At 43.6% G+C, this 23,249-nt stretch overlaps 2 protein-coding genes and 1 long non-coding RNA gene across 17 annotated transcripts in view; 1 reads left to right on the top strand and 2 right to left on the bottom strand.

The window, feature by feature from the left end:
• The window catches only part of LOC101106554 (glucosaminyl (N-acetyl) transferase 2 (I blood group)), a 109,587-nt gene extending 105,457 nt beyond the window's left edge, over positions 1-4,130 (top strand). For all 8 annotated transcript variants that reach the window (XM_060403521.1, XM_060403514.1, XM_042236967.2 and 5 more), the window contains one exon: positions 1,380-4,130. In XM_060403521.1, the coding sequence (XP_060259504.1) occupies positions 1,380-1,570 (191 nt within the window). In that variant the 3' untranslated portion in view covers positions 1,571-4,130. The remainder of the gene's footprint in view (positions 1-1,379) is intronic.
• A 5,900-nt stretch (positions 4,131-10,030) lies between these two features.
• On the bottom strand, positions 10,031-23,216 carry C20H6orf52 (chromosome 20 C6orf52 homolog). 8 transcript variants are annotated; one of them, XM_060403530.1, is made up of 8 exons: positions 22,852-23,216; positions 21,986-22,111; positions 18,868-18,987; positions 18,140-18,249; positions 12,350-16,213; positions 11,949-12,138; positions 10,937-10,982; positions 10,031-10,326 (listed from the first exon to the last, which is right to left on the bottom strand). In XM_060403530.1, exons 5-8 carry the CDS (start codon positions 12,418-12,420, stop codon positions 10,169-10,171), a joined length of 465 nt encoding a protein of 154 aa, XP_060259513.1. In that variant the 5' UTR covers positions 12,421-16,213; positions 18,140-18,249; positions 18,868-18,987; positions 21,986-22,111; positions 22,852-23,216; the 3' UTR covers positions 10,031-10,168. The 8 variants fall into 8 exon arrangements, with proteins under 8 accessions (XP_060259513.1, XP_060259515.1, XP_060259511.1 ...); XM_060403532.1 differs by having other exon boundaries at positions 23,135-23,216; XM_060403528.1 differs by lacking the exon at positions 18,868-18,987.
• LOC132658276 (uncharacterized) lies at positions 11,093-11,548 on the bottom strand. Its single transcript, XR_009597685.1, has 2 exons — positions 11,453-11,548; positions 11,093-11,268 (listed from the first exon to the last, which is right to left on the bottom strand). It is a non-coding gene; the product is annotated as an uncharacterized LOC132658276 (long non-coding RNA).
• Positions 23,217-23,249: the final 33 nt, after the last annotated feature.

The following is a 23,249-nucleotide window of genomic DNA, read 5'->3' as shown; positions in this document are numbered from 1 at the left end:
CAGAGTCGGACACGACTGAAGCGACTAAGCAGCAGCAGCAGCAGCAAGGGGGCTGGTGTGACTGATGTGAAGATTATTAAGGGTTATAACTGAATGGGTAAATGGTGAGAGGTGAGTCCGGGTGATGAGGGCCAGATTCTGAGGAGTCTTGAACGCCATTGCTAGGATTTTGGCTTTTTCTCCAAATGAGACAAGAAGCCATCAGAAGGTTTTGAGCAACAGACACATCTGCGTACGTTTAAAACAGCCGCTCTAGCTGCTGTGCTGAGAATATGCTAACAGGCAAAACCGGAATTGACGAGCCTAGCTGCAGGGAAGGAATGGAGACTCAGAGAGACTGGACTTGTGGACACTGGAGGGGAAGGAGGGAATGGGACGAACGGAGAACGTAGCTGGCTCTGTGATGACCTGGGAGGTGCGGCGGGGGCGGGCTCAAGAGGCGGGTGACACATGAACAGTTATGGCTGATTTGCCTTGTCCTGTGGCAGAAACCAACACAACACTGTAAAGCAGCTTTCCCCCAATTAAAAGTAAACTTTTTTTTTTTTTAATGGAGGCACTGGGAACCAGTCAGACAGGAAGATGGGGCAGCTTGCCTAGGATGGAGGTATCAGAGGGGGTGAAATGTGGTCAAATTGCGTTAATATTTTGAAGGTTGAGCTGACAAGGCTGCCGCCAGATTGGACGTGGGGTGTGGAAGGAAGGGGAAAAGGGCCAAGTGTACTGAAGAGTAGGCTTGCCCTGGATTAAGATAGAGAAGACCTGGAGAGGATTAAGGAGTTCGTAGGTGATACACGGGTGAGGTTTATTCCCCATCTAAGAGGAGAGATAGGGCCTTCCCTGGTGGGCCAGTGGTTAGGACTCCAAGCTTCCAATGCAGGGGACTCAAGTTCGATCCCTGCTTGGGGAACTGAGATCCCGCATGCTTTGCAGCAAGGCCAAACGTTAATTTTAAAAAACACAAAAAACCTCATACATAATAGAGGAGAGATAAAGTAGGCGCTTGGATAGCCCAGGGAAGAGACCCGACCAACTCAGTCCACAAAGACCCCTCCCATCTGTCTACATCTAGGGCGTCTCATCCTTGAAACCCAGAGTTCATAATGCGTGAATTGCCTTGCGATGCCTATTGTGTTATTCCTTTGGACCACTTAACTCTCATTTTCTGTAAGTGCGTATTTATATCTTTGTCTCCTCATAGAAAGTTTAACTTCCTTGTGGGCTGGGCTGACGCAGTCCTCCTTCATCGGAATCCCCTAGTGCTTGGCACAGTCCTAGCCCTGTAGCAGTCAGCTGGACACCCTCCTGTTCTGCAAGCTCACCCCCATTGACATGAACACAAGCCTGTTTTGACTGTTTCTTGTTCTCTCCAATTACAGGCCACTATGTCCATGATATTTGTATCTATGGCAACGGAGACTTAAAGTGGTTGATTAATTCGTCAAGCCTCTTTGCAAACAAGTTTGAGCTCACTGCGTACCCCCTCACTGTGGAATGCCTGGAACTGAGGCTTCGAGAAAGGACCCTGAATCAGAGTGAAATTGCAATACAGCCCAGCTGGTATTTCTGATCTACTGCCACTCAACGTCTAAAGGGAAATCACCTCTGGGAAGGAGAGCCTTTTTTGGGGAGAAAAACTTTGCCTGGGTTATGTGAACAGTCTCAGGGCCAAGGTTATAGCTTCAGGACCTGACTACATAGTTACATGTCCAAATGTCTGCCAGACACTGTGAAATGTGCTGTCAGGATGCTTGCACGGTGATACTGGTTCTTAGGCCACCCTGGAAGTTTCTTGAGGTTCAGCGCTCTTTGTCCCATCTGTGATAAACTGAACTGTTTTCAGATCTTTGCATCAGATCCTCATCATATATAAATGTTCTCATGAAAAGGAGAATGGTAGGTAATACTATTTAGGGAAATAAGAATCAAGTTTCTTTGAAGAAGGAATCTTTTTTTATCACAGATCTGTAGCCTCACATGAATGGACTCCCCCTGCTCTTTGCTCAGCTGCATGTTGGCATAGAAACTGCTTTTCAGGTAACTCTCCAGTCTCCTTTAGAACTTGAGCTGCTAGAACTGAGAACTTGGTCCTATTCCTGAGTTTCAACAGTAGCATTTTCAAGTTTCCTGTGCCTACAGTTTTTTTGGTTTTTTTTTTACATTCTTTACATTCTGTGTAGAATGTAAAGTTATTCACAGGAGACCAAATTTAAGACAGCTGTCACTGCCTGCTACTTCAGTGAAAGATCCTCAGGTAGTTCGCTTCTTGAATATTTGTCAGAGTGTCCTCTGACCCCTCTCCATCATTTTCCATTGAGAACATGGAAAAGTTCTTGAAGAATGAAGATATTTCAAGAGTGGAAGTGCTATTGCATGGGTGTAGCCCCAAGCCTTGACTATTTCAGGTGAATCACTTCCCTTTTTTGCCTCCACCCCCACCAAAGTGGGGCTTCCCCAGTGGCTCAGTAGTAAAGAATCTCCCTGTGATGCAGGAGACACAGGAGATCCGGATTCAATAACTGGGTCAGGAAGATCCCGTGGAGAAGGAAATGGCTACCCACTCAGTATTCTTGCCTGGGAAATCCCATAGACAGAGAAGCCTGGTGGGCTACTGTCCATGGGGTCACAAAGAGTCGGGCATGACTGAAGCGACTAAGCATGCACACACCACCGAAGTGATCTTACCTGCAAAATGGAGACCAAATGCTATCCCATGAGCCTTTAAGGAGTCCACAGTGTTCTCTGGGTAACTTTGCAGTGCCTGTGGGGGTCGTAGGAGTGCTTGGATTTTTAAAAGCTTTCAATTGTGGAAGAGCCTCTTTGTTACTTATCCTTTATCCCATTCATCCATCCAATCCATCAGTAAGTATTTCTTGGGTGTCTACTATACACCAGACACGTGCAGAGACAAGAAGTGAGAAGCTTTTTCACTCTGAAAATCTTGGCAATAATGCCAGCACTGGAAAGAGAATCTCTAGAACTCCAGAGAATCTCACAGAGTATATTATTCCCCCTGGCTCCTGCCACCTCATGAAGCATGTGGAACTCCCCTGACTGGGGATCAAACCCGCGGCCTCTGCAGTGGAAGTGCAGATTCCTAACCACTAGACCACCAGGGAGTGGCTGTAGTGGTGGGCTTATGGGTTGTCATATCAGGCCCCAGATATCACCAATTTCAAAGTGAGGTCTAAATCAGAATATTCCGAAGAGAGAAGGGAGGGAGGAGACAGAGGCCACAGCTGATTGTTTTCTAGGCATCCTGCTTTCTCTTTTACCTTTCAGGGCATTCGGATCTCACAGTGCTCTTGCAAACTCACACAATTATCCCCATCTTGCAGATGAAGTGACTGAGGCTTAGAGAGGTTGTTAGTAAGCATGAGGAAACAAGTTCTCTGAGAATCAGGCTTCTCTTACTGGTCTCTTTAGTTCATTTCCTAAGGTGGAGCATCTCGAGAAGGTGAAGTGAAGCCATATTTAGCATCCCACAATGGTTTCAGTGTTCACATTGAGAAAACGTCCTGTCACGTCAGAGAAATGTGAAGTCTCCTTTTGTACTCCATCCAGTTCCTTGATATTTATTTATTCTAATGAAAAACAGCAACTACAACTAAGGATACATTTAATCCACGCCATGTTACTTTTTCTGCAATTGTGCCTGTTGAATGTTAATCATATTTAACTTAAGGAAGCCCTTAATCATATTTAATGACCTTGAATTTAATGACTTTTAATGATCTTGAAGGAAAATCTGTCTTTTTTCCTGTTGCCAAGAGAGATGGAAGTGCACTGGGTGATGAAAAGTCAAGGGGTAGGGAGCACGCCCGTAGCTAAAGGCAGAATTTAAAATCACCTTGTTGTTTTTTTTTTTTTTAACTTACATCACACCACTTGAGAAGAGGAGCCCTTTACACTGGATCTTCTTTTGCAGAAGAAGAAATCTCTTGGAATAGAAGGTGTTTACATGTCTGTTGTTGGTCATTTCTTCTGTGTCTCAAATATTTTAATGTTGGGAGGGTTTACTGTTTGAACTAGTGGGTTTCTGCGGGCCTGTGGAGAGGCCCTGAAAATTTTGTTTTCAATGATGTTCCATGTTGTTTTCTTGGAAATAAATTAATATATTGTTTTCCACACTGGGGACTGTTGCATGGCTTTATTTGCTCGGTCTTTAACAAGCGCATCCTCCCAGCACTGTCTGTCTTAGAAAGTTTCATTTGGCTGCGTCGGGTCTTAGTTGCAGCAGGTGGGATCTTTTGCTGCGGCTCCCGGGCTCAGTAGCTGCGGCGCGTGGGCTCAGCCGCACCAGGGCACCTGGGATCTTAGTTCTTCAGCCAGGGATCGAACCCGCAGCCCTCGCACTGCAAGGCGGATTCCTGAGCACTGAACCACCAGGGATGTCCCCCTCCTAGCATTTTCTAAAAATACACAAATAAATACATTCATGCAAACATATACCCATCTAAAAATGCCCATCCCACTGGAAAATAATGAAGCTTTCCCTGTGTGGAGTATTGGAGAGGATAACTGGGAATGATAGAGACAATGGAAGGTCAGTTTCATTTCAGTCGGGATTTTAAATTCAAAGTCTGAGGCAGGAAGAAGCTATCTCCTATATGCGCCTCCTTAATTTTTTAAAAATCAAGGTACAATTTAGGAAAAAGCCCTGTTGATCTTATCATAATTATTCAGCTGTCAAGTGCCAGAGTTTTTGAGCAGTCTTTCAGTGGTAAGTTTGGGTAAATGAATATTTCCTCTACTAGACACATGGCAAATGATAGAAGTACTAAGGAGAATAACTCGTCTAAACAATATCCAATGCACCATTTTTTAAAGCATAATATTTTAAAACTAAAGCGAAAAATATTTCAAACTACAAAAACAAAAATACATGCTGTGTATCATAGGAAATATATAAATCAACTATAAAAATAAAATACATAAAGATATTATCTAAATAAATATTTCCTAAATATAGAAAATACATAAACCCCAAAATAAATGCAATATTTTCTAAAAATAGAAAAAAATCAACTCCAATACTTTGGCCACCTGATGTGAAGAGCCAACTCATTGGAAAAGACCCTAATGCTGGGAAAGACTGAGGGCAGGAGGAGAAGGGGCGAAGGGGGATGAGATTGTTGGATGGCATCAGCGACAATGGACATGAGTTTGAGCAAACCCTGGGAGACGGTGAAGGACAGGGAGGCCTGGCGTGCTGCAGTCCATGGAGTCCAAGGAGTCGGACACGAACGAGCGACTGAACAACAACAAATCAACTATACTTCAATAAAAAAATTTAAACATGATTTAAATCAAGTTAATGAGTAAAAAAAGAATACAGAAGGATATAGGATAAAAAGTGAACTCCTTTCTCCAGAAGTGATCACTGTTTGGTGTCAGTGTCCTTTCAATATACACTCAGATACCCTAGGGCAGTGCTGTCCAAAAGGATCTCTGCCATGATGGGAATGTTCTATATCTGCACTGTCCAGGATACTAACACTCGTACTAGCTATTGGGCACTGGGAATGTGGCCAGTTTGAGGAAATGTTACTTATTTTATGTGACTGTTGTACTGCACAATTCTATAGCTAACCGTTCTATACAACCGTTATGTACCTGTGCTTATTATACAGTGGAAATACAAAGACACACAGACTGGCGCTTTTTTTTTTTTTAAGTGTTGCTTATATAGATACATAATAGAATTACAGCTTTTTGTAACTTGCTTTTTTGAGCTCTTCAAAAATAAACTTTATTTTTAGAATTGTCCTGTTTTTTTTTTTTCTTTCTGGTTACACCATGCAGCTTAGATCCTTGATGAGGGATCAAATCCACCCCTACTATAGTGGAAGTGTGGCATCTTAACCACTGGACCGCCAAGGAAGTCCCACATGGTGAGACTTTAGGATAGCAGTCTATGCCAAGTGAGAAATGGGAGCCAAGATCCACGTGAACAGACTAAGAATAACTGGAGTTTGGGAGGACTCCAGCCTTGCAGTTCAGTAATGCCAGGACTACACATGTTCTGTTGTGACTACTCCCTCTTCTGGTCAGGATGGCTGAGGGATGAAAAGGTCAAGTCAATGGGAAAGGCACTGGAGGTCACACTCCCAAGGCCAAGTTCTGACTTTAGCAAGAGGTCTGCCAGTGATGGCTCTGGGAGGAAGCAGGTAAAGAGATGAAGCTGACTGTGTTCACTTTTCAGTACCTACAAGGTTTGAACGTGGTGGGCTTCCATGGTGGCTGTTGGGAAGATTAACGGGTGAGTCCTGCTGGGAGCCCAGGAAGTCTGACCTACATCTTGGGAAGGATCCTGGGGGCTATAGTAGACAAGGTGGCTGAATGGTCTAAAAGGGGCTTCCCAGGGGGCGCTAGTGGTAAAGAATCCGCTTGCCAATGCAGGAGATGCCAGAGACACAGGCTCGATCTCTGGATTGGAAAGATCCCCTGGAGACGGAAATAACAACCCACTCCAGTATTCTTGCCTGGAGAATCCCAGGGACAGGAGCCTGGTGGGCTGCGGTTCATGGGGTCACAGAGAGTTGGACACAATTTAAAGTGCACACACAGACACAGACACACACCAGGTTCTTCCAAAAAGAACCAAAATTCAGAAACCAACAGTCAGCATCATGTCAGACCATGAAAGTGAGTCTCAAGCATGTGATTAGGAGTTGAGGCTATTAGGTGAATCGCTGAAAAAGGGAGTCAAAGTGAAAGTGAATTATTAATGAGTTTCAGGCTATTTATTTCCATTAAAGTGAATTATCAGTGAACTTCAAGGCATCAACTGTATTGAAGGCAAAATGGAAGGTTTCTGATGACTTTCCAAAACGTTTTATTTTAAAAAACTTTATAGACTTCAAAGAAAAGTTGCCAAAATGGTATGGAGAATTCATGTCCTTTGACTCAACGTCTAACGTCTTACAAAATCAAAGGTCAGTGATCAAAACCAGCTTTGTTTTTTAATTTGGTTTTTAATTCTGTGCTGGCTGTGTGTTGAGAGTTGGGGCCACATGACTTTTACCTTTGTACCGGACAGACCAGATGGGTAAGGCAAGTCCCAGTAACATGGAATGCCTTCACGTTAAACCAAATGATGGAAACGGACTGGACTGGTCTCAAGTACCATTTCCTGATGAAGACTGTACTGTGGAAAGGAAACATCTGGACTTCCCTGGTGGTCCAGGGGTTAAGAATCCACCTGCCAGTGCAGGGGACATGGCTCCGATCCCTGGCCCAGGAAGACCCCACATGCTGAAGGGCGCCTACTGAAGCCCTTGTGCCTGGAGTCTTTTCTCTGCAACGAGAGTAGCCCCACTGGCCATCACTAAGAAAGCCCCAGTGCAACGAAGACCCAGCGCAGCCGTAAGTAATGTTTTAATTTAACAAGAAAAGCAAAGGACAAGTCTGTATATCCTTTATCTAGAGTATGGGAGTGGGATAAAAGAAAAGGATGGGGAACAGAGCAAATCCACAGCCAGAGCACCAAGAAACCAGTGGGGAAAGCAGCAGGGTAGAAGAGTAAACCGTGTCCTGCACATCACAGATGGCTGGCTGGGAAACTCTAGATTCATTTCCTTAGGCTCTGACTAAATAGGTGTAATGGGTCGTGAAGAGCGAGCAGGGAAAGCAATGATGATTGCCAGGTTGAAACTCTGGTTCTTGACGCATTATCTCTGAGCAGGTGAGGCATGATAACCCCACGATTAGCACTCCACAGAAGCTTTCACAAAGGACCCAGCAGGAGGTGTCTGAATTTGGCTTTCCATCTGCATGGCTGGCTGTGTATCAGATGACCCGGTGGAAGAATGATGGTTTAAAAAGTAAAAGCAGTCGGTAACAGATTCTTTGGGGATAATGGCTACAAAAGGCAACACAGTGACTTAAAATACAGGACAGGCTGGTAGGGAAATAATTTGAATGCCTGGGAAACTTACTGATGCTGTAGTCATTACCACATATGCAAATTTTCCTATCTGGGTATGGAATCAAGAAGTTTTTCCAAGGGGTGGGGGTCATCTAGGCAAATGCCATTTGAAAAGCTTCCACCAATATAACATGGGGGTAAAGAAGTATTGCTGTGCTTATGCAGGATTTTTTTGAGCTGGAAGCTTCCACTCATTCCTTCATATATATAATATGTATATTTAATTTTATTTCTTTTTGACTGTGCTGGGTCTCCCTTGCCGCATGGGCTTTTCTCTAGTTTCGGGGAGTGAGTGGCTTCTCATTGCAGTGGCCTCTCTTATTATGGAACACAGGCTTCAGTAGTTGTGGCTCCCAGGCTCTAGAGTGTAAGCTCAATAGTCAGGGCACACAGGCTTAGCTGGTCTGTAGTATAGGGGATCTTCCCAGACCAGGGATTGAACCCATGTCTCTGCATTGGCAGGCAGGTTCTTTACCACTGAGCTACCAAGGAAGCCCCTGTACTTTTTTTTTTCTTTTTTTAATTTTTTTTTTTTTATGGCTGCACCACGAGGCTTGTAGGATTTAGTTCCCCAACCAGGGACTGAACCCAGGCCCTAGCAGTGAAAGCGTGGAGTCCTAACTACTGGACTGTCCGGGAATTCCCTAGACACCTTTTTAAAATCACATTTTCCTTTTATTTATATGTAAGATGGAGAAGGAAATGGCATCCCACTCCAGTATTCTTGCCTGGAGAATCCCAGGGACAGAGGAGCCTGGTGGGCTGCCATCTATGGGGTCACACAGTTGGACACAACTGAGGTGACTTAGCAGCAGCAGCAGCAAGATGGATGTAAGTGAAACAAACTGGCTATTTCTTGACAATAAATATGCAAGAAAACATGGATTTGTGGTCACTTTTCTGACAACAAATATTTACTCTTGAAATTAAAAAAATTTTTTTTTTGCCATGCTGATTTGTGTTTGTGTCTTTTTCACTCCTTTGTCAAATCATAGTATTATCTTTCTGTGTGCTTAGTCATATTCGACTCTTTGTGACCCCATGGACTGTAGCCCACCAGGCTCCTATGTGCGTGGGATTCTCCTGGCTGGCGTGTAAAACACGATCAACTCTAGGGGCTGGGCTCTCCTGCTGGTCTCTCCTGGGATCAATCCAGGGTTACATTCAGCGGACAGTCCAAGATGTCAGGTGAGTGAGGCTGTGGGTTGGCTGTTTACTGGGGCGCCTCAGTTCCCCTCCACATGACCTCTAATCTTTAGGTTTGAGTGGGTTTCTTGGCATGATGGTGGAAGTGTTTTGCCAGAGTAAACCCCCAGAGTGAAAGCGCTTATCAACCCATGCATTGAAGTTGCACAGTGGTATCACTGGGGGCCCAGGTGCTCTGTCTCAGAAGGCTGACAGGTTGTTTTGATCAAGCACACTTTTTCCATGTTGAGGACTCAACTGTGGCAAGTGCCTCCACTGTCTTCTATCACCTAGTGCTCTCGTAAGAGAGCCTGAGGGTCTGGCGATGGAGATTAAACTTCTGGTTCTAATCTACCTTTTTCTACACCAGATGCAGGCAAGAAGGCTTGAACTGTTTGTGAACAGAAGAAAGCAGCAAATCACTCAATATATCAGAGTAGCTAATGCCACTGTCAGTTTAGGTCAGGCCCATGTCATATTAAATCTATTACCTTCTTTTTTTTCATATAGTTTTATATAGTTGATTTACAATGTTGTTTTATAGCTGATTTACAATTGAAATATAGTTGATTTACAATGTTGTTTTAGGACACATATTTTCAAGTGTCTTATGGTGCAGCCTGGTCTAACTTGATAGTTCTGTGGCCTCTCTTCTTTGTTGTTAGTTTAGTTGCTAACTCTTGTCCAACACTTTTGTGACCCCCATGGACTATAGCCCGCCAGGCTGCTCTGTCCACGGGATTCTCCAGCCAAGAATACTGGAGTGGGTTGCCATTTCCTTCTCCAGGGGATCTTCCCGACCCAGGGATGGAAATTGAGTCTCCTGCACTGGCAGGTGGATTCTTTCCCAGAGTCACCAAAGAAGCTGGATGTGACCTCTGCTGGCACCCACATAATACAACACACTTCCAGAAATGAACGTGCTGCTAAAGTTTATTTACATTACAGTCTCTCAAGAATCTGTATTTATATACACAATCCAGTGCCATCCTGGGAGAACTTTTTTTTTAACAAAAACAAAACAAGACACAACGAATATGATAGTTGGGGAGCTTAATGAGCATCTTGCTCTTGGGGGTTCTTGTCTGGGATTTCTGAGTGCACAGTATCAAGAGGCTGCCAGTGGCAATTCATGAGAGACTGGTAGAGCTCTTCACTTTTCACCATAAACTCTTTGTTGAGTTCCTCAATATTCAAGTGGAGATTTGGATCTGCAGAAGCCAATAATACATACAGGAGAAAAATAGAGTTTCACAGGACACATTAGAAATGGCTTAAAACTAGAGCTTTTAAAAAACATCAGCAGGAAATAGTGCAGATATTTAATGTTGGTTTTTTAAATTGCGTGTTTCCTTTCGATAAGACTTTAAAAATAGAAACTGAAGCTACAAGAGCAGTGCTACTGGATTCAATGAGTAGATGGTGGGAGAAATGGAGAAAAAGGACAGAATTAAGAGATAATTTGGAGACAAAGGGACAGTACTCGGAAACGCATTCAACTTGGAGCAGAAGAGAGAGGAAGGGTGGGAGGCGAGTCTAGAGTTTCTAGCTTGAGGACCTGGGTGAATGTGACCCCAAGGACAAGCCAGGACCAGATCCTTAAGACAGGGCTCTGACAAATAAACATGCTGCTTTATCTGTTCAATTAGCAGACTGATAGAAACGAAGAAATGGTTTATAACAATTAATTCAGAAACCGAGGGAGGGAGACCTACGTTGGAATTTTCTGGTAGGATCTCTTCGTTTATAGCCAGCTCAGAGAATGAGGGACCTGGAAAAAGGGTTAGTTTTGTTTTCAACTAAACATAAGGCTTCTGTTACCTTCTAGTGAATCTTCATCTTGGTTTTGAGCTAGAGATGTGGCTTCCTACAATGAAAATCAGTATGTTAAAAAAAATTTCTTTTTACTTAAAGGGTTGCTATTGACACTTTCCTGGAAGAATTTAGCTCTCAAAAATAATATCTACAAGACTAAAATCCCTTTTGATCAAATTTTATTTTGAATTTTGATTAAAAGAGCCTTTAAATGACAAAATATTACAATTATGCAACAGCTGAGCCGAGCCCATAGAAGAAAACTCACACGGGAGGAGCGCTGGTCAAAGGCGCCTGCCTTCTCTGAAGTTTCAGGGATCTAAGTGGCCCCCTGGGGTCTAGGGAGAAGGAACCAGACCTCAGGGACCCTGGCATCAGACTCCACAATCCCTGCACCCAAACCTGCACCCGGAGCTCTGCCCTTCTTTCCAGGTGACAATCTGCAGTCTCCATGGGCACATAGCCCTCGTGGCCTTCCAATCCCATCCCAACCCCGCGGCTCAGCTAAGGACCAGACGGTACCTGCTGAGGAAACACAGAGGCTACAGAAAAGCAAACCAATCCATCATCTTCTCAGGTAAGGAAAGATGTAAATTCCGGAAGCAGCCCCCAAACAGATCTTGATTAGTTACTCCAGACTCCATGGGCTCTCCAGGGGCAGTGTAAGTTAGTACCATTCCTCTCTACAGGCACCGGTGGCTCAGCAGTACAGCATCTGCTCACTATGCAGGACACCTGGGCTCGATCCCTGGGGCGGGAAGATCCCTGGAGACAGGAATGACATCCCACTCCAGTATTCTTGCCCGGAGAATCCCACGGACAGAGGAGCCTGGCGGGCTACAGTCCATGGGGTCCAGAAAGAATCGGACACGACTAAGCACAGCACACACACATATTAGGGTGCAGAGTCCAAGGCTGAGGGAAATTCGAGGGGATTTCTCAAGGGCATGGAGAAAGGAAAGAGACGTCCCCATACCGGACATGCGCCCAACGCAGTATCTATGCCAGGGAGAGATACCTTGGGCAGAAGCGAAGTCTCAGCAGGGTGTCCAGAGGTCTCATATGCAGAATAAATGTTGGGTCCATTTCCACCTGCCCCGCGGCCAGAGCTGTAGCCAGGAGGGTAACCACCCTGCTGTTGCTCGTACTGGCTGCCGTACCGGATGCCAAAGGGGTGAGGCTGGCAGGACGGGAAGTCTGGCTTCATTCTAAGAGCAGCAGGGAGAAGGGTAGGACATCAACAGCCAAGGCAGAATCGCTCAAAGCCCCAGGACTCGATCCTTCTTTCTCTAAGTAAGGAGGGTGTCCGCTTTCACTAAGAACACCTATTTTCACAGCAGTAGTTTGTCAATTGCCAAACTGTGTTACGAAACAGAACACTATCAGCCTTTTCATTCGGAACAGGAAAAATCGGCGCACCTTTGCCAATACCAGTAATAAGTATCCTGTTGAGTTGAGCCCAAACCTGCAAAACTCTCCTGTCCAGCCATTTATCCAGACCCTTGATAAAATGACTGGGAATCCACAGTTTTAAACCCCGCATCAAAAATCCCAGCCCTTGGTCTAAACCCTCTCAAGCCCACAAACAGCACTTCCAGCTGCCTCAGAAATACCTGCAGTGATCATTCCTGCCAGGTAATTAATTCTTTAACTTTCAGGTGGGTTAAGGACTGGTTGCGGACGGGCAGGAGTGTATTGGAGTCACCTGGAGGAGCCCCTGCAAACTGTGGGGTGGGCTTTGAGCTGCCCACCTCCTCCCCCAACTGTCAGACCCCGGGAAGCCGTCGGAAAGGGGAGGTTGGGAGGGTGGGGCAGTAAGGGAGTGTGTTGTGGGCAACTGCGAAGCACATAGAAGTCTCCAGCCCCCCACAATAGTGTGTAAGGGAGCCACTTTTAATCATTAAAAGCTTAAGACAAAGACAAAGACTTAAGACAAAGACAAAGACTTAAGACAAAGACAAAGAAAAGCTGCATTGGCAGGTGGGTTCTTTACCACTAGGGCCACCTGGGAAGCCCCATTCAAATGTTTACTGTAGTTTCTATTTACCTGTAATGTGAAAAATGATCATCATGATGAATTCTAGTCGTTCAACCATCCACCCATCATTTACTGAGCCCCTCCTACACACAACACAGGTGCCCGGCATCGGTGCCACAGTGGAACTTATACTCTAGTAATTTAATTTCCCTGTGTGTTCAAGGGAGATGTTATTGATTAGCAGCTGTGCACACACAGTTAGGGGCCACCCAATATCCAGTTTCCTTTTCTTCCTTAATAATAGAACCTAGATTTTATTTGAAAGTAGCAATGTGCCTTGTGGCCAGGTGGCCAAAGTCGAGCTGCTGCTGCTGCTGCTGCTGCTGCTGCTGTTGCTGCTGCTGCTAAGTCACTTCAGTTGTGCCCGACTCTGTGCGACCCCAGACAGCAGCCCCCCAGGCTCCCCCATACCTGAGATTCTCCAGGCAAGAACACTGGAGTGGGTTGCCATTTCCTTCTCCAATGCGAGAAAGTGAAAAGTGAAAGTGAAGTCACTCAGTTGTGTCTGACTCTAGCGGCCCCATGGACTGCAGTCTACCAGGCTCCTCCATCCATGGGATTTTCCAGGCAAGAGTATTGGAGTAGGGTGCCAAAAAGATGTAAATAGTGACTTAGCAGCAGCAGCACTATCACAAGGGGGTTGAGGAAAGCTTTGTGGGCAGAGGGAGTCTGCTTAGCTGGAAGGTGTTTTTTGCTGTCGTTTTCTGCCCTTCTCACAGGTCGAGAGCTGAGATTACAGATGTGATGGATGAAACCAAAAGAACTCTGCATCTCTCCTGGCCTATGAGGTGATATCAAAGGGGAAGTCACACAACCAAACACAGGATCTTAAAGAGCAAACAGGTCAGGGTCCCTGATGACTGGAGACTCCCTGTACCAGCACTGGACCAACCTGCCTCCAAAAGCCTTTGTCTTAAGGAAATCTCTTGTTTAAGCCACTGCTGTAAATTACATGAAATTAAAAATAATTCTTGGGGCTTCCATGATGGCTCAGGGCTAAAGAATCTGCCTGTAATGCCCAAGATATGGGTTCAATCCCTGGGTTGGGAAGATCCCCTGGAGAAGGAAATGATTACCTGTTGAGGTCCTTTAATGGACCAGAACCTGGTGGTCTGGAGTCGACCGATAAGAAAGTAAAGGAGAGAGAAAGAGGTTAGGCAGAAAGCCAACAGTCCCTGACACGGGGCTTGCTCTGTTCGCGGAGGCCTCAGGCGCCCTCTCGATGGGGTGAAGGCACAGAGCGCCTTCTTGAGAGGGTCTTAGAAGCCCGGGCAGGAAAGTGAACTCAGAGAGCCTCTGCGCTCCAAAGAAATAGCCTGAGAGAGAGAGAGTGTGCAAGTGAGACACAGGGACCAAAGCTCTGATGGAGCAAAGGTGTTTTAATCAACATGGTGTGGGCATATACACTGTAGTTATTCTCAGCAAAGATAAAGATTAAAATTCCAGACTTACAAAACATAGGCGATCCATATTAAAGAGAGAGTTGTAAATAATCACTTTTACTGGATGGTTCATAAAAAGGAAGAGGGTACTTATCACCGTATAGAAAAACTAACGAAGGAAATGCCTGGATTCCTCAACCCCTGGAAGAAGCTTGCCTCTCCTCTTAATTCCTGAATATTCAGGAATTCATAAGAACAGAGAATTCCTGACAGATCCAAAACAGCACACAGGAAGCCTCCTGTTAAATGCTTCCTGACAATTCCTCCTATTTTACTATACTCATCAAAATTAAAAGGTCCCAACCCAATGAGTTTGGTTAGCATTAACCAACCTTATAGAAAGTCAATGGTAAACAACAAATACAATTCTCAAGACAATCACCAAAGTTTACAGTTCCAGACCCAATACTGTGGGTAATACTTTGAAACCACCCTCGTGGGTCTAGCCCGGATAATTTGTTCAGCTAAAGTTTTCAAATTAGGGGAAGAGGGCAGACTTTTAGAAAAAGTTTTAAAGATTTCCTTTTTGCAGTAAATGTACATTCAGAGAGGCATTATCATGTATACTTTGTCAATGAAATTTGATTTGTACCCAGTTGTAGGCACTATGATTTAATTGAACAGGCGCAACACAAGATTGAGTAGCTAAAAAAGACAAGTATATAGTTTGCAATTAATGCAAGTAATAGAACATAAAGTCTTATTAAATTGTAAATTTCCTATGGCTATAACAAAAGGGAGTGGGACACAGGCTTGTATAAAGTATGGCCGATTACAGCAAAAGAAATAGTTACTAAGACCACGACAGGTCTCTGTGAAATGTCCGGTCCAAGTTCCAGATTTTTCTGGTGTTCACAGCAAGTTTCCAAATGTCCCATTGTTCAGGCGCAATTTGTTTATCCAGGATGGTTTGAGGAGGAGGGGGTGCCATTCCACTGTCAAGCCAGCCAAGTCCTTTGGCATGATAATGTTTCATTAGTAAACTTTTCTATGATGTGTTTCGTTCTTTCCCTAACATTTCAGTAAGTGTAAACGTGAGTAAAATTGCTCAGTCGTGTCCGACTCTGTGACCCCATGAACTGTGGCACACCAGGCTCCTCCATCCATGGGATTTTCCAGGCAAGAATACTGGAGTGGGTTGCCATTTCCTTCTCCAGGAGATCTTCCCGACCCAGGGATTGAACCCAGGTCTCCTGCATTGTAGGCAGACGCTTCGCCGTCTGAGCCACCAGGGAAGTCCTGGTTCATGGTAAATAACCCAAGCAACATCTGAAGGGCTTCTTTTGGAGGCAGGATTAAAACCCGTTTGTCCGCCGATGTTTATGCATAGTACCGCTGGGCCCATGCACAGTCGAAAGACTTCATAGCCTAAAGAGATGTTAATGAGTTTTCCTTCCTCCCCAGGGTGTGATGGCTCCTGCTCGTACTAGGGAGGGGGCATAAGTATAGAGTCATTAGCTGAAACGATTGGTTCTCTCTCTGTCCATTCGACCAGCTGTAATAGAGGGGAGCTGGGGATTAGTCGAGCTCGAGCAAAGGGATGTACAGGCCAAAAGACTGAGCATTGCCAGAATGTATTCAGGACTCCAAGGCAATCCCTGTTCAGAGACCAAATTTTCAGCTCAATTAGCAAGGGTTTTCATTTGTCCCCAAGTGGGGAGATCATAAGGGTGATGCCACCGAGGGCGGTGCTTTCTGGAGATCTTTAAAGCAGACATAGCCCATTTTGGAATTTCTTCTTCCTGGGGTTCTTGTTGTTTCATCTCCATTTTGGATGCTAGGGGCCTCCTTGGGTCAAATCTTCTGAAGAGGTTAAAAAAAAATTAAAACAAATAAAGCTGTATTAACGATAGTTATAGGTTTAGAAAATGTCTTATGTTGGAATCTAGTAAAGTCTGCTTTAGGTAAGGAAGGCAGTAGTGAACCTTATGTATTCTCCCTTTCTAAATTTTTTTATTTGTAACTTTAGTGTGTGATGTGTTTGTTTGACTGTCTTGTGCCTGTGGGTTATAAGGAATACCTGTAATATGTTTAATAGAAAAATATTGTAAAAATTGTTAAAAGTGTCTAGAAATATAGGCACGGCCATTGCCTGTTTTTATGGAACTAGGAGTTCCCATTACTGTAAAACAAGTTAATAAGTGAGTTATAACGTTTTGTGTAGCCTCACCGCGAAGAGGTGTGGCCCAAATAAAAGCATTAGGTTGTAAACTGTGAGGCTTAACACCTTGTGTGATGGGTAGAGGTATGTTAGGAGGTGCCATTTGTTAGATTTTTTTAAATAACAAAAATAGGAGAGTTCCAAGAACAAGAGTCCTCAATATGCTTTAATTCTAGTTGTGTATCTATAAGTTCCTTAGCCGCATGCAATTTCTCTTTCCTGAGGGGCCACACTGCTCTGTCCAAGTAGGCTCGTCATTCTTCCAAGTTATTTTAATAATTGTATTGTTTGTTAAATGAGCAGTGGCCCCTAGGAAAAATGTGGAATGTATATCTGAGTTTGTCATATCTTGTATCTTTTTATTAAAAGCATATATCTTACCTTTTTTTAGCAACTATGAAGTGTCTTGTATATTAGCATTTTATAGATTGGTGAGTATATTTATTATATCATAATATATATTCATTATATATATTATACATTATATATTTATTAATAGTTTAAAATCTCTTTAGTTTTTATGTAAAAAACTTTTTGTAAGAGGAAGTTAATGTTTAGTAATTAATGTTTTAAAATCTTATTTGGAAATGACCTAGTTATTTAATAAACTTTTATTATTTAGTTTAGTACAGCTCTAGAAATTTAAGTTATACCAATCCTAAGAGATTTTATAATAGATTATTCTATTTAAAATATAATTCTTTTTAAGTTTATCTAAGTTTTTATTTATATATTACATATATATAAAGAGTTACCTTTTGTTGACAAATTTAGTTCACCTTAAACCTAAGCATAATAAAAGTATTATATAATGTTGATGACTTAAGATGTCTTAATTAGATTAGCATACATATTATTAAATATTTTTCAGTTCACATGAATTTTAATTTAAATATGGCTCATTAACTTCATATTATCTAAAAACAAAGCTGGTATATCGATGGCAGCACTGCCAGATGTTGAGTGTTTGAGGGAAAAGCTGGAATTTGCCCCAGGTTTTTGTTGAAGGGGATCTGGGGGGGGTCCCCTGTTTGGAGTTTCTCGGAATAGGTTTCCCTTTAATATCAAATTTAGATTTACAATCTTTGGCCCACTGTATTCCTCTATGGCAGCGAGGACAGATTTTTGAAGGTTTTTTATTTCTATATTTTTTCTTTTTTTTTTTTCTGCTTTCTTAGGGCAGTCCCTTTTGAAACGGTTATTTCCGGATGTAAAGCATCCTTCATTTCCTTTTCTTAGGGCAGCAACCATTGTTTCAGCTAGCATTTGCATCTTTTCAGTTTCTAATTTTATATTTCGACAAGGCTTCAAATAACCAGTAATAGTCCCTGTCTCACGAATTGGAGCTATAGCTTTTTGACATTCCTGATTTGCATTTTCATAGGCAAGTAATTTCTCTAGTTGCCTTTTGGCTTCTTCTCCAATTACAGTACGGGAAATTGCAGTTTGTAATCTAGCTAAAAAATCAGCATACGTTACATTAAGTCCCTGAACTTTAAATAAGTGATGAAGTAAAGTAGAAAAGTAATGGGGCTTTCCAGCTGCTTTACCCATGTCTTAGTACTTACCGGCCTCAATAGGCCCTGGGGTCACTCTTGTCCGAATCTGCATACGTGTACCAAGCTCCTGTTCTGGGCGCCACTTGTTGAGGTCCTTTAATGGACCAGAACCTGGTGGCCTGGAGTCAACCGATAAGAAAGAAAGAGGCTGATATTCCTTGGTTTACGCAGAAAGCCAATAAAGTCCCTGGCATGGGGCTTGCTCTGTTCACGGAGGCCTCAGGCGCCCTTTCGATGGGGTGAAGGCGCAGAGCGCCTTCTCGAGAGGGTCTTAGAAGTCCAGGCAGGAAAGTGAACTCAGAGAGCCTCTGCGCTCCAAAGAAATAGCATGAGAGAGAAAGAGAGAGAGAGAGAGAGAGGGAGGGAGAGAGAGAGAGAAAGCAAGACACAGGGACCAGAGCTCTGATGGAGCAAAGGTGTTTTAATCAACATGGTGTGGACGTATATACTGTAGTTATTCTCAGCAAAGATAAAGATTAAAATTCCAGACTTAGAAAACACAGACGATCCGTATTAAAGAGAGAGAGAGAGAGTTGTAAATAACCACTTTAAGGAAGAGGGCACTTATCACCGAGTAGAAAAACTAACAAAGGAAATGCCTGGATTCCTCAGCCCCAGGAGAGGCTTGCCTCTCAACTCCTGAATACTCAGGAATTAATAAGGAACAGAGAATTCCTGACAGATCCAAAACAGCACACAGGAAGCCTCCTGTTAAATGCTTCCTGATAGCTACCCACTCCAGTATTCTTGCCTGGAGAATCCCACGGATGGAGGGCCTGGGGGACTACAGTCCATGGGGCTGCAAAGACTCAGATACAGCTGAGCAGAGGAGCAGCAATGGGCATCGTTACCTAGAACTGGCGGCAAGGAGTGCAAAATGGAAAGAAACATTAAAAAATAATTCCCTAAAATTTTTTATACCATTTTGAAGGTTATTTTCCATTAACAGCTATTACAGCTATATTCCATGTTCTACAGTACATCCTTGAGCCAGTCTTACACCCAACAGTTTGTACCTCCCCTGCCCCCAGACCCCACCCAACACACACTGGTAGCACTGGTTTGTTCTGTTATCTGTGAGCCTGCTTTTTTTTTTTTTTTTTGCTGTATTCACAGTTTATTGTCTTTTTTAGAAAAAAAATTCTTAAATATTGTAGCAGCTTAGAAGTAAAATTTCATGTTATCAGTTAAGATTCTTTCAGAAAAGCATTATATCTTTTCCTTATTTTGGACTTTTTAAAAAAGACAAAGAGAATTTTGGCTATGAGTGAGAGATGGAGCTGTAGTGGGAAAGGAATGTGGGAGCTGACCCTTCGTGATATGGTGGTAAGAAGGCTGGGATTTGCGAGGCAGTCTATAAGGCATGTTGCATCCACTCAGGAAGATGGCAGGGGCCAGATGCTATGAGCAAGACTCCAGAGATGAAGATGGACATTCAGGCAGAATTTTAGATGATGGTGACAAGGAACAGTTCACAAATATTGCTCTGATCTCTAGCAGTTTCAAATACAAACCTCCCATAGTTAACCTGGATTATTCTCATGAAGCAGGTGAAACAAATTTCTTTCAGGTCTGGGTCTAGGGAAAGTAGCCCACTTTCTCTGTCTCCGAGCTCTACATGCAGAGATCAAAGTCCTCTGAGAATACAAGCACACACAATCTCTGCAGTCCTCAAATTTAACAGACTTGCTACCTATGACACTGTGAAAGGAGGGTAACAGAGCAGCAACATTAGACGCACATGAGATTTCTAACAAGGCCAATTTCTCTCCACTGTATCCTGCTTTTAGCTCGGTATATTGACCTTCTAACCACCCTCACCCACCCTGCAAAACGAAGACTGGCTTTTTTTCTTTAGCAAACCAAACAAAGCCAAGTGCTTACTTAACACTGGTTAAATGAATGAATAAATCAATGCCTGGCTCAAGTGCAAAAAGCTTTTCTATCAATAATATAAATGCAAAACTAGAAACCCGGTTGTACTTTAGAGTTAAGCCCTATTGTGGAAGGGTTGGTGGTTTCTTGGCAACTGCAGTTTTCTGAGAATGAGACTGAATGGCTTTTTCCACCCTCTGTTTGGAAAGAGAACAGGAGGCTTGGCAGGAAGTATGCTGTTTGAATCCATTTGAGCAGATGTATATTGCATTGTGTGTGTTTTTTTAGGCAGAGAAAAACCACTTTTCTTCTTCATTAAGAGACAACACTGGAGCCCAAGGAGAAGAGAAAAGCAGCAGCAACACCAGAGTCTACTGCTACCGAGCTGTGTGGTTTTGAGAGCGTCTTGGACCTACTTCTCCATTTATATCCTCAGACCAGCTTTAGAGGCATTAATCTTTTTGAAAATGTGATGAAATCCTATGAATGCTGTCTTCCATAAACGTACACATACAATTCTGCGTAGAATTTCAGGGCACTGACAAGCCCCAAAACTTACCCATCAATTCTCCCACATTAGGAGCCCCAGGACCAGATGCTTTATAGTCTTCTAAGCTCTATGCCTGGCTCCACTAACTTTTTACAATTAAAAAAATAAGAGGAAAAACCATTTTATGCTTATGTCGCGTGCACTGCGGTTTTCACGCTATTCTAAACGTCTCCTGGTTGCAGCAGAAGACTCTTAAGCCACAAGGCTCTTCTCTAAAATGTGACTTTACTGTACTTCACTCCAATAAAACGTAATTAAAAACAAAATGTGACAGATACTTAAGCAGGTAAAGTGTGACAATTCATGTACCAGATTGTAATTGACAAGCACAGTAATAGATGCTGACTATAATTACCCTGTTATCATGATATGTTAAAAATTTCAAATGAATGCTAATTCTTTACAAACAGCATTTGAAATTTCACTGGGGTAATGAGGTGGGGCACCCGGGGGGGCGTTTCTGAAGCAACAAAATACATAGAGCACATGATTTTGAAACAATTTTATTCAGTGTTTCTTTTCTTTTTGCATGAGAGACTACCACTTCCCCCTAAATAAAGATATGCAAAGAGTCATATATTTAAAAGGAAAATTAGACTTCAAGAAATGTCCTCCTTACTTCATCCCATGCCCAGAGGACACCCCTACAGCAACTCATACTCCTCTGATTTAGTGGTTCTTTGATAGAAAAGCCACCAGAAGAACAAGCAAGATACAAGAAAAGAATTTAAAAAGTAAAACAATTTGTGACATAATAACATAACTAGCAAAGTGAAGGAATTACAGCTGTGTCTCCTTTTTTTTGGTACTTCAATTTATTGTCCTTTATAGATCCAGCTTTTTTTTTAAACACAAATCAAAGTTTATGGCAACCCTGCATGAAGGAAGTCTATCAGCACCATTTTCCCAACAGCATTTGATTCCTTTGCATCCCTCTGTCATATTTTGGTAATTCTTAGAATATTTCAAAGTTTATCAGTATTAGTCTATTTTGTATGGTGATCAGTGATCTCTGATGTTACTACTAAGAATTGTTGAAGCCCCAAATGATAGTTAGGACTTTTTAGCAATAAAGTATTTTTCAATTAAAGACTATGCCTTTCTTAGACATAATGGTGAAAGTAAAAGTGGCTCAGTCATGTCCAACTTTTTGAGACCCCATGGACTGTCCATGTAATTCTCCAGGTCAGAATACTGGAGTGGGTGGCCTTTCCCTTCTCTAGAGGATTTTCCCAACCCAGGTATCGAACCTGGTTCTCCCGCACTGCAGGTGGATTCTTTACCAACAGAGCTACCAGGGAAGCCCAAGACTTAATGGGATTGCACACTGCAATAGAGTGCAGTCTAATATAAACCTAACACTGGGGAAGAAAAGATTGTGTGTGACACGTTATTTGAGGGTCTGGAAATGAACCCACAATCTTTCTCACCTGTGCCTGTACTGTCCAACAGTGAACACAGTTTTCAAGCGACTGAGAATGAGCTGGACTTCAGTATTTCAGTGCCTGAGGAGTCCCAACATGTACAGCCGCCAAAGCGCGAAGGCTTTCCTTGTGCTGAAATGACAACCAAAATGAACTCATTTGTACAAGACCCAAACCAGCACTGATTAAAACTAACCTGAGTTAAACACGTACTGACGATTCAGAACATCGGTGAACAAACGTCCTCAGAGACAAGAGCCTAAGCGCTATAGGCCTGTACTACAGTCTAAAAGCGGGTAGGGTGAGAAGTCGACAGCAATGTATGTTTCAACCTCCCATAGTCATATTCACCGGTAGGGAGCTTAGGAGACTCATTTTACGCTCCGATATTTATTCTGTTGGAAGTCTGTACGAAGCTGTCCTTTCTGACACATCTCTGAATCTTTGTATCTAACGAAAATCTCACATCTAAACCAGGACTATCTTTGCTTTCATTGCGGTTCAAGACAGTAAAGAATCTGCCTGCAAGGCGTGAGACCCGGGTTCGATCCCTGGGTCGGGAAGATCCCCTGGAGTAGGGAAAGGCTACCCACTGCAGTATTCTTGGGCTTCCTTTGTGGCTCGGCTAATAAAGAATCCGCCTGCACTGCGGGAGACCTGGGTTAGACCCCTGGGTCGGGAAGATTCCCTGGAGTAGGGAAAGGTTACCCACTGCAGTATTCTTGCCTGGAGAATCCCATGGACACAGGAGACGGGACAGAGTCGGACACGACTGAGAGACTCATACTGGCTTTTATTACTGTTTGACTTTGCGGCTAACTCGGGAAAGGTGGTGAAAACAAATTGAATGAGATTCCCTTCTGGAAACTCACCAAGGATGACTAGACCCGTCATCTTCCAAAGTACTGTCTTTACTCCCCTCAAGTAAAGGGTCCTTGTCCTTCCCCGGAATGTGCCCTAACGTTGGCCTACAAGTCCTTAAGGGTTCGTCAAGCCATAACCAAGGAAGGAAAGGTGCTGGGCGAGATTAGGCGGCCTGGGCGGGAGCTCGTGAACCGGATCAAGGAGAACCCTAAAGGTCAACCCTCTTCGCCGGTTACAGAGAATGAGCACAAGAAACGGCTTCCAGCACAGCTAGGAGATGTAACTCCCTACCCGTCATCACGGCCCAGATCCACAGACACACACGGCGCGGCTGCGCCGGCCCAGCTCTCCGACTCCCGCCCTGCCCGGAAGTGCCCGCCCCTTCCGTAGACGCCCCGGAAACGGG

This window comes from Ovis aries, chromosome 20 (genome assembly GCF_016772045.2).
Source record: "Ovis aries strain OAR_USU_Benz2616 breed Rambouillet chromosome 20, ARS-UI_Ramb_v3.0, whole genome shotgun sequence".
Classification (NCBI taxonomy): Eukaryota; Metazoa; Chordata; class Mammalia; order Artiodactyla; family Bovidae; genus Ovis; species Ovis aries.
This window is presented reverse-complemented; position numbering and strand designations above follow the sequence as displayed.